The 11,302-nt window shown below is 38.5% G+C and overlaps 1 protein-coding gene across 1 annotated transcript; it reads right to left on the reverse strand.

Moving 5' to 3' along the window:
- Positions 1–3,046: 3,046 nt before the first annotated feature.
- On the reverse strand, positions 3,047–10,659 carry TOMM7 (translocase of outer mitochondrial membrane 7). Its single transcript, XM_063101101.1, has 3 exons — positions 10,498–10,659; positions 7,527–7,575; positions 3,047–3,278 (listed from the first exon to the last, which is right to left on the reverse strand). Exons 1-3 carry the CDS (start codon positions 10,598–10,600, stop codon positions 3,263–3,265), a joined length of 168 nt encoding a protein of 55 aa, XP_062957171.1. The 5' UTR covers positions 10,601–10,659; the 3' UTR covers positions 3,047–3,262.
- Between the last annotated feature and the right edge of the window lie 643 nt (positions 10,660–11,302).

An 11,302-nucleotide genomic window follows, 5' to 3' on the forward strand; every position in this document is an offset into this window, starting at 1 on the left:
ACAATTTTTTACATATATATCAGGTGGGTAAAAGTTCCTGAAATTAACAGGTGTGGTTAAGGGAAAGAATGACAAGGAGGCAAGGCAGGTGCAGGGTTTGCTATATTACAAAATAAGATCAGGGAAGCCCTGCCTAAGATGATGACACTTGGGCAGAACAAAGAGAGGAAGCCAAGCATGTAGGTAGCTGGAAGAAGAGTTCCAGGAGGGAACAGATAGTGCAGACTACAAGGTGAGAATGTGCTGGACTTTATGTGGGGCAGGAAGAGACCAAAACAGTGAGAGTGCAAGTGAACAAGGGGCATGAGACATAGGTAACAAGGATACCGAAGGCACATAAGGCCAGATGATGCAGGGTCTCATGGGTCATGCAAAGTAAGGACTTGGGATTTCATTCCCAGTGAGATGGGACATCACTGGAAAGTTTTGATCTGGGTGTGACGTGCCCTTACTTTTAAAAGGCTCACTGTGGATATTACATGGAGTGAACACTGTAGTACACAGGTGGGAGCAGGAGGGCTACTGCAAGTCTATAGCAGCAGTTCTCAAACCTGAGTTGCATCAGAATCTCCTGGATTTAGTTTGTTAGAACAGATTGACTACAAAGACACCTGTATACAAATGCTCATAGCAGCTTTATTAATAACAGCTAAAAACTAGGAACAATCCAGACATCCTCCATGTACACTCATACCATGGAAAACTACTCAGCAATAAAAAGGAATGAACTATTGATACACACAACCTAGATGAATTTACAGTTATGAGTAGAAAAAGTCAATCCCAAAAGGTTACTTACAGTCTGATTCCACTTACATAACTTTCTTGAAATGACAAAATCATAAATATGGACAACAGATTACTGGTTACTATAGGTTACGGGTAGGGGAAGGAGGGTTGGCTATAAAAGGGCAATATGAAGGATCTTTGGGGTGATGGATGTTGTCTTGACTGTATCAATGTCAGTATCCTGATATTGCACTACAGTTTTGCAAGATGTTACCTCTGGGGAAAACTGTAAAGGGTACAGGAATCTTTCTGCATCATTTCTTACACTGCATACAACTCTACAATTTTTTTCAAAGTACTATGTTTAATTTAAAATAATGGTTGATAAAATACACACACACACATACACACACACACACACTGCTAAGCCTCACCACCAGTTTCTGATTTAGTAGGTCTGGAGTGGGACCTGAAAAATGTGAATGTCTAACAGGCTTCCAGGTGATGCTAGTGTGGGACCACGTATGAGAACCGCCAGTTCAGGAAATAACACCTTGAGGTAAGCATTATTATTAATCTTTTATGGAAGAAGCATAAAGATTAAGTGACTTCACCAAAGATTCTAGTAATTAAGTGGCAGGGCCAGGACTCAAACGAGGTCCTATCAGCTAAGTGTTTTTCCCTAAGCTTATCACTCAGGAATAATCTCAAATCATAAGGACTCTAGTGTCTAGCACAGAAGAGACGAATAAATCCTTGTCAAATTACATTGTACTACCCTAAAAAATAAAATTCAGTAAAATGTAGGTTAGCTTTAAACATTTCACAGACTTTTATATACACACACATTTAAATGTGTACTAGTCCCAGCTTTTTTTTTTTTTTTTTTCATCTTAGCATCTACTTTCAGGTTAGTCTCAGCTCTTATCCAGTGCCTTGAACAAGTGTTCAAATTCTGTTCCTTAGCTTCTTCAGATGTGGGAGCTGCTCCCTTCCTACTTAATTCTGGATTCCTTACTTTAAAATATTCTGGGTTTTTATAGACAGCTGTAAGGTTAACCCCTAAAAGAACACAAAACCAGTTATGTTTACTATCCATGTCACTATTTTATCAAAATGGAAACCTGCCACAGCTTTACTTTGTCAATTTCTGGAAATCCTGCATGAGAGGGAAGAAAAATGTACACCATAATACTAACTACACAAAATTTACTGATAATGTACTTAGCAGAAAGGATTGGGGTGAGGGGAGGACCTCAAACTTAAGCAATTCTATGAAACTTGAAAACTGTGTTCTGAGTGTTTAGCAAAATCATATGTCCCTAGATTCATGGAGGTATTGAAGCAATTACGTTAAGTGCTCACCAAAAACAATTTTCCTGCAGTTAGCTCTTAATAATTCAACTTTAAAATCCCTTTATGCAATAAGCCTGCACAATAGCCTTCTATATCTCCATGGCAAAGGTAACAAAACTTGAGGAAATAGGATTAAGTAGCTAAGAGGCTTTTATGTTAGAAATAAGGAAGAATTTTCTGGTAATGACCGCTCCTGACACCTGAGAAGGATTATATTCTTGATCATTCTCTACTTAAACACTAGATGTTTAAAACATTCAACCAATGGGCTCTTCCAAAATTGTACCATATTTGGTTTCAGGTTTTACTTTCATACATTAATTACAACCCCCAAAACTAAGTAAATAGAGCTATTTTGTTAGAAGAATGAAAAAAACGAAATTATAAAAGTCAGACTCAAATACAGGTGAAGGTGCCAGGAAAACAGTATCTAGAACTGAAAACTAATTTCCAACCACCTTTTCTCATATCAAAAAATAGAAAGTACTAATGTTCCCCATAGTTTTCCATGGCCTCTTGTCTGGCCAGCTCTAGTTTCCTAACACCACTGAGGGAATCTTAGACTCACATTTAACCTACAAATAAATCAGACACACAACTCCCCGATGTCATTCCCATCTCCTAGCAACAGAGCTACTCCTATTTCTTCCCATCAGAACTTTATTCCAATGCGGAGAAGGAAGCAATGGCTCAACTTGTCACAAACTGAGAGCTGTCTTTACTCTTACTACCTCAGAACATCACAGAAGGAGTTATATATTTATGGTAAAGAGAAACTGTAATACATTTGTTACGTACTGGATGGGCAGGAATTAACTTGAACTTTATTTACTTTTATTAACTTTTATTAACTTTATTTTTTAAGGTAGCATCTAGGCTCATACACAGATTTCCTGTTTTGGGAAAATACCAAAAGGCTGATAACCCTAGCAGGTTCAATTAAAAAAAAAGACTCAAGATATAACCGTTGCTAAAAATATTTATTTTGATACATTCTATCATAAACAAGTCAATACAGGTTCCACTCTGCCACAGATGCATCTGAGAAGTAAGATCCCTGTGCCATCCAACTGGTGACCGTCTGAACAATGTCCCTTCTTATCCCAGCCAGAGCACATACGTTCCGTGCTGTTCCTGTCCACTGACCGCTTCCAAATCCAGATGACCAAATAGTCCTTTATCCCCAAAGTAGGCTAAAATGTTTGTGAAGAGGAAAAATAAATTAAACCACAAAATAAAAACCTTCTAAACACAGCTTAAGAACTAGATTTTATACATTTATGTTTGTGTTTGCTCATCTGCCAAACTCAGTTACTAGAAGACAAATATCAAACCCACTGAGCAAAAAAATTAAACATACAGAACTATATTTAAATAAATACAGTTTAGCTGCTTTTGAGCGCAGTTACCTATTATAAACAGAAAGGAAAATGTAAGTTGATATGCAAAATGAGGTTAACCAAAAGATAAACAATTAATGATTTTCATTAACTGGAAACACTAATGAACGTAGAAAATAAAACTATATCATTATTAGATGCAACATCAGTAATACTAAATTAACATTTATTGAATGCTTTCTGTGGGATAGACACTGTATAGAAAGACCACAACTCCCAGTTATGATCCTTATTTTAAAGACATAGAAACAGGCTTTGAGATGGTTACATATCATAAATGAGCAGACTGGGATGTGACCTAAGTGCTCTTAATCTTTACATTCTTAGGAGCAATAATTAGCCTCCACTTCCACCACAACTAATTCTTACTTCCAAAAATTCCAGCCACTTAAGGAGACCAAATTCCCAAATTATTTGCTGACTCTAAGCAATAGGATCAGGAAGGAGAACAGAGGTGTTTCATTTCTAAATCCTGCTGATTAAAAATGTGATTTCAAGCCCAGTTGAATAAAACTGCATTATAAAATGACAATTCTGTAAAGTTGATTTTTAAAAAGTATTTTCCCTGTACCTAGAAAAAAATCAATATGTATCTACTCCCAATTTTCAAATGAGTATTAAAACCACCCAATAAACCCCAAGTATTTTTGCATGCAGTTAAGGTATGAAAACAAATTCTTCAACTATTAAGATCTCTTCCTTTTTGGTAATAAGCATCCAAAAGAAAGGGAAAAGACAATCCTCCTTGACTTTATACAGATAAGGGGAATAATGATTCTCTTAGTTAACCTTAATATTCATATATTTTTCCTAAATAATGTTTTACTATGACACTGCCTCTTATTCATTAAAGTACTGCATTTTGAATAAGGCATTCATATCGACCAACATTTACTAACCACGTACAATGAGCCATCCCGGGTGAAAGAGGATCCTTATCCCTAAGAACCCAACAACTTGGCAACAGAAATGAATCAGTATGTCATTAACTATATTATTTATATATGTATTATATAAATAATAAGTTTATATTCAAACAGTAGACTTTATATTAATAAATAAGAAATCTTATATTAACAAATATTTATAAAATATTAATAAAAACCATAGCAGATATAATTCTGCTTCTTTCAGGGTACAGACTAGGCAACCCAGGAAGACCTCTCTGGTCAGTCTACCCAGCACAGGCAACACAGTATATGAAATTCCATAACTGGATAACACTTTGCTGGCACTCAATCAATTATTTCCTGAAGTACAAATACCACTAGAAGGAAACCATAAGATGCTCCTAATGACAGAAAAGATTGAGAGTTAGCACCAGAAAAAGCAGGATCGGCGGGTGGAGGTGCTTCATCTAGTCTGTAACTCTGAAGGGTCAAATTTTGGTGGGATAAATGAAGCCAAAAAAAGAAACACAACAGGGCCAGCCCCGTGGCGCACTCGGGAGAGTGCAGCGCTTGGGAGCGTAGTGGCACTCCCGCCGCGGGTTTGGATCCTGTATAGGAATGGCCAGTGCGCTCACTGGCTGAGCGCGGTGCGGGAGACACCACGCCAAGGGTTGCGATCCCCTTACTGGTCACAAAAAGACAAAAAAGAAAAAGAAAAAAAAGAAACACAATAGAAGGACACATTCTATCCCCTCCTCTGGATCCTAGATCACCTAAGGCACAAAAAAATGCTATTTACCAGCATGCAGGTCCGGTCTAAAAATTGTACAAGATGCAATGCCATATCTACTCCTGTCCAAAGGACCACTCAGAAGTGAGGTCCATTTAATTAACTCAACACTTTTTGAGCAGCTACTTTTTAGATGCTCACAAGACAAAATACAATGTAAGTAAGAAATAAGCGTAATACAAGGAAGAGAATGACAGACACAAAAAAGGGAGTGGATTCAGCCAGGAGGAAAGGAAGGGAAGATTTAGTGAAGAGGCGATATTTGAGATTGGGCTTTTCTAGAAGCAGGTTTTTATCCAGTAGAAACTGAGGGAAAAGAGCTTTCCAGGATGAGGGAGCACAAGCACATTGGCAAAGGAAAGAAAATACTATTTATTCTGGGATTAGCAGGCAGTGTCATGTAGCTAGAGCATTGTTCTTACAGGAGAAGGAAATGGGGATAAAAGAGATGACACAGAAAAGATAAAAAATTACTAATAGTTTCTTGATCATATATTACTTAACATCTACTACTACTAATACTTTACATACAATATTCTTATTCAATTCTCATGGCAACCCAATAAAGTAGCAGTGTTACGTCAAACTTATAAATGAGGAGACAACAGCTTAGAAAGTTTAATGGCTTCTTAGGGAAAAGCATTTGATGGTAATTTCCAGTGCTCAGAAAATGTTCACACAGCTTGATCCAGAAGTCCTATCTCTGATAATGTTTCCTAAGATTTATGTTCCTAAGATAATGTTAATATCCTAAGATAATGTTTAATATTCTTAAGATAATGTTTCTCTTAGGAAATAACTGGTCTAAGGTTACTCAACTAGTAAGCAGCAGATACCTGACCTTAATCCCTTTTACAGGAAAGGAAATTGGTATTTCAAAAAGTAAGGGCTAAGAAAAAAGGAACTTATTGGAGATCTCTAAAAGCAGTGTTAAGAAGTCATAACATAAAAGGTTAAAGGGAGAGAAGGAGGTGAAGAAAACAGTCAGTGAATACCATTTATTGAAGAACTTTATCAGGGAAAACAGAATAACTACAGAAGTGGACAAGGTGAGGGGACAGACGGTGGTACTCTTTGAGAAGAAAAACCCCTTCCTCTAAAAAAGACTAGCGAGGCAGAGGGGATGAAGGAAGTTCATACCAGATGGCACTGAGCTAAGTAAAGTAGGAGGTAAGATTACCTGGGGGAGGTCATGTGACCCAGTAGAAAACTTGTGGGCTTTGGAGATAGACATACCGCACCACCTACTGACTGTGAGACCTGCTCTGAAGGACTAGTGACAACTAGAGATACTGTGTATAAAGCACCTAAAATAGGGCTGACACATTGCAGGTAGCTCTGAATGATATTTGTTATTATTTTCTGCCCACTCTAGAAAAAAGTAGCTTAGAGTTACATTCTACAGAAACTTAAGAGCTAGAACTGCCAGTGAAAATGTGTTAGGGCAACACAAAGGAGATGTCTGTGAGACAGGGTAAACCTGAAATCCCACACACCAGTGTACAGTGGTCACGGTCATCATAGTGCCACAAATATCAGTCCTTCCTAGAAGCAAACTTGCTTGCTTGAGATTCTGCCTTTATGAGTATATGAACACATATATATGTATAGTTTTCAAAAGTATATACATATATGTATATGTGTGTATATGAATATGAATACTATGTGTGCATCTGTGTATGAACTTCTCACAAGTGCTTATCCAACACTAGCAAAATTGTTTCTGAGAAAAGAATTTGACAATGTATTTTCAGGGCCATAAATGTACATATGCTTTGACTTATTAATCCCATGAGAATTAATCATAAGGAAATAAATCAAAATCTATAAAAGCTATGTACATAAAAATGTTATATTGTTACGTAAAATACTGAAAAATTGAAAAACCTAAGTAATCCACAACTAGAAAATATATGGGATATCAACTCTCACTTTAGGTGAAGAAAACAAAATCCTATGTACCCTTATTAAAATAATACAAAAGGCTATATTCATCTGACTAAAGATAAGACAGGAATAAAGGAAATTAAAAACAGTTCACCTTTGAAAGTGGTAGATGATAACTTAGTTCTTTTTTTAAAATATGCTTCATTATGGTTATAACATGGTATACAGTAAATAAAAATTAGGAGGGGGAGAGAAAGTAGTTACCTCGTAACACAACCTAGGCTGGTCTGCAAACTGTAGCAATTTTCCAAACAGCCCAAACTACACTGACTGGTAAAACTCCATTTCAATGCCTACCAGTACTACTCTTTTGCCAGTGATTTCAATGCCTATCAGTACTACCTTTTGCTTCCCAGTGATTCAGTGCTACTATATGGATGTCTGCCCTGAAATGTTTATTTATAAGAGCAGTACCTCAAAACAGTTGGTTCAGGCATTCCAGGATCTGCACCCCTCTTAAATCCTGAAGTAGGAGAGAGAAGAGAAAGAAATACTAATTAAAACCCCAGCAGACAAAGAGTTTACAATCAAGACTTTTTCTTTTTAATCCAACCTAGGATAGCTAGAATGACATCCAAATCTACCAACAGTATCTAGATTATTTGTGATACAGAACCATCTCCGATCTTCACTAGAGCACGAAATTATGTCCAGGACTAACTGGTAGGAAGGACTAGCTACCTTATTCCTATTATATACACCATTAGTGCCGAAGCCCTTAGCATACTTTATCTTTATTAGTCTTTACCCAAAAATAAGATACAACTCCCAAATCATACTGAATGAAAGCCTACCAAGAACAAAAACACAATTGAGGATATCTTATTTTATCCCCCCCCCCACACCTCTCTTTTTATAAAGCAAAGACTAATGATAGAAAAGAGGGAGAAAAAGTTATTTAACAACCTAATTAAATCAACTCTCTTATTACAAATATGATTAAATAAGTCTTTTACCATTTAAAATGTATTTATAAATTTACTTGATCACATATATACTAACTTGCTAAAATAACTGATTAAAATTCTAGTGTCAAGAACTGTGAGGGGTCTGAAATTTTATCCTATTTACAAGATAACAAACTAGCCTGCCAGTTTCACAGACGTTTATAGAAGACACAATATTCTGAGTCAGAGACAGAGGATAGTTTATTTCTCCCAGCAATAGCTGTAGTCAGAGTATCATCCTTTTTGCTTCAGTGCCCCAACCCCCAATTTCCATACAAAGAGGGCCAGATGAACCTGCACATGTAGTGGATTGCTTTACAGGAGATGAACCCTGAGTTTCGGGAACCAGGATCTTTTATAATGGGTTGTAAACATGTCTCCCCATTACTCTGCAGGGAGGTACTATTTTCCAAGGCTATTCATTCTACACACACCCCCAAAAGATAATATGAAGCAAAGGATCGTCAGAACCTCTGCTCACAAAATTTGCAGAAGTGCAAGAGACCATAGAGAACTGTCTTCAACAGGTGGCTCATTAAAACCTTTTCGTTGGTAAATGTCCAGATCTCTTATCATCATGTCACTGTCATACTTTAAAGCACTACACTGCCTGAAGCCCTGAAAGTTACATTTGAACCTAAATTACATAAGAAGTTCAATTTGCAGTTGCAGATTTTAGTGAGAGTGGAGATGGAGAAAGTAAAAGAACCACTTGGGAACATAAAATTAGACATAAAACTAAATTTTATATACACCGTAAGGAAAAAGACAATGATAAACAAGGAAGAAACACTGCAAAGATAGCCTTAACATCAATCTCAAATAACCTGAGTTGAATGCTAGGGTGAAAATCACCATCAGGGTAGTCCTAGGAAGGAATACAGCCAGTGCATAAATAGAAAAATAAACTCTAGTGTGGCAAAGGGAAGCATTATCCACTCTTCAGAACAAAGCTTTTGGTACACAGATTATAGCAATCAGCTACAGCCTTCTAGCAGCAGTAGCAGCAGAATCTCAAAAAGGGGAGAAGGAGAGAAAGGTAGATGAAAAGATAGAGCAGCAAAGAAACCACAGGAACAAAAAAAGCAAGAGCAAGCTAAAATAGGACTCTGCATACACAACAACAAAAGGTGACACAAAGGAGAAGAATCAAGGCCTCACACCTTTCTTAGCTAGAAGGAGAGCTAGTGCCAGTGTTTGACCAGCCAAACTGGACCCTTCTATAATTAAGCGAAGTTGGGGGAAGAGGGGAAGGGAGGACACATAGAAAGGTCTGCAAGGAATAGGGGGGAAAATACAGCTGGTAAAGGCACGCTCTTATAATTATTTGTTCTCATCCTTGATACCTATTACAGAGTCACTAAAATCTGCAAAAGTAATACTTATTGCATTCAGAATAAGGGAGGAAAAAGATCTTTTTAAGTCCTAAATACTGAAGTATCCCCAGGTTATCACAGCTGGCTTGCAACTCATGAGGAAAAAAGAACCACAGCTGCCTGGAGAACGTCAGCATTATCAATGGCACGTCAGGACTGAGCTTACTTTATCTTATATACAATGCATGACATCTACAACAAATAGGAACCAGCACCTTCTTAGAATCATTAGATTTTAAAGTGTGAATCTGAGTTTTAGAAATGTCAAGCCACATGCTCAAATTGACACAGCTGGGACTAAAAACCTATGCTCTTTCTCTTTCACTACACTGCCTGAGAAGGGCAATAGATTAAAAAGAAAAAACTACCCAGAGTCAGAAACAGGATAAGGTACCAGTGTGCTGCCCTAGGTGAAAATATTTGCCTTAGCAATTACAGATCCTTGCAGTAAAGCACAGTGGTTAAGAATATGGCCCATCGCCTAAGTCCATAGCTCCCTCACTTAGTACAGGTGTGTGATCTTGTCAAGGAACATAACTTCTCTATGGCTCAGTTTTCTCACCAGTAAAACAGGGCCAATAATAAAAATCTCCCAAACCCTTCATTGTTCAGGTGAGAAAGCAGAGGCTTCCAACGACAACTGTCATAATCATGCTACGAGGTGTCTAGATTCCCAGTACAGGCCTCTTTCCACTTAGGCCCACCTGGAGAGTTGAGGGGAAACACCCTGAAAACCCACCTAGTGCGAAATTGTGAATTAGTCGCTTTCACATACATCGGGTCATCTAAGCCTCAACACAATCCTGAAAAGGACTTACCTCCTTTTTACCGATGTAAAAACAGAATAGGAGTTATGTGACTTGTTAAAGACCGCTCAACTAGTAAGGGACAGAATAAGAACTTGAACTCAAGTTAGACCGGCCCCACATAACCAGACGCCTCAGAGGACGTGCATGGCAGGGTCCCCTGCTTCTCTCTCCCGCCCCCTAAAGCCAAAAATGGAGTCGCGGCTTTCGCCAACCCCTCCCCTCCGTTGTCTTCCCAGGTTCTTCTCCCACTAACCCAAGTAAATCACGAGAGGAATAAACCCCCAGCGGATGGCAAACTGGCCACCCCTGAAGAGCTGCTGCAGCCTCTGCTTGGCCTCCTTGCTCAGCTTCACCATGGCGACGGCCGGGCGACTCAGGGAATAATCGGCAACCACGCTGGGAATCTGCAAGGGAAAGGAGATACGCATGCGCCGCACACGGCCTTTACGGCAGGAGTCGTGAGCGCCACCAGCAGAGGTCGTAATTCATCGACCCTCATCTGCCCGGCTCCTCCGCGGCGCCGCCAGTAGAAGGCGCATGCGTGGTTGATTCGCCTTGCTCACCTAGAGGTCCGAGTTCACTTTCCTCTTCACTTTTTAGGAATCACCTGGCCTTATTGGTTGCTGCCGAATACTTGAGGTACGGCTCTTGAGATTCCTTCAGCCCAGAATGCCCTCTCTTTTCCCACAGTCTTACCCATTTTTAAAAGCGCATCTTGAAGTGTTCCTTCCTTGACAGAGGAGGAAAGTTTTTTCAATTCAAAAGGACCGGGTTTTAGTCCTGACTCGTACTCTTACTTGCTATGTAATCTCGGACAATTTATTTAACTTCTCAGAATTAGTTTCTACAAGCTGGAGGTTGAACTGCAAGGAAATTTATGAACTGAAACCCAATAGGGCCCGTATCCATGTTTTCTTTGACCCCCATAGTGTTTTTTAAACGCTTTAAATTACTTGCCAACATTTTAAAATTTGAGAAATTTCACATGAAAGTCTGGATTTTTCAAAGAAGCTGACGAATTCCATTGCAACCGTCAACGGTAAAGTGTCAACACTCCT

The sequence above is a fragment of the Cynocephalus volans genome, chromosome 6 (assembly GCF_027409185.1).
Source record: "Cynocephalus volans isolate mCynVol1 chromosome 6, mCynVol1.pri, whole genome shotgun sequence".
Classification (NCBI taxonomy): domain Eukaryota; kingdom Metazoa; phylum Chordata; class Mammalia; order Dermoptera; family Cynocephalidae; genus Cynocephalus; species Cynocephalus volans.

What these genes read in the sequence shown, in the direction of transcription:
- TOMM7 (XM_063101101.1), bottom strand. Translation starts at nt 10,600, where the DNA reads ATGGTGAAGCTGAGCAAGGAGGCCAAGCAGAGGCTGCAGCAGCTCTTC. An exon ending in TCCTCTCGTGATTTACTTGG is followed by an intron (nt 7,576 to 10,497) that starts GTTAGTGGGAGA and finishes CTCCTACTTCAG; the next exon opens with GATTTAAGAGGGGTGCAGAT.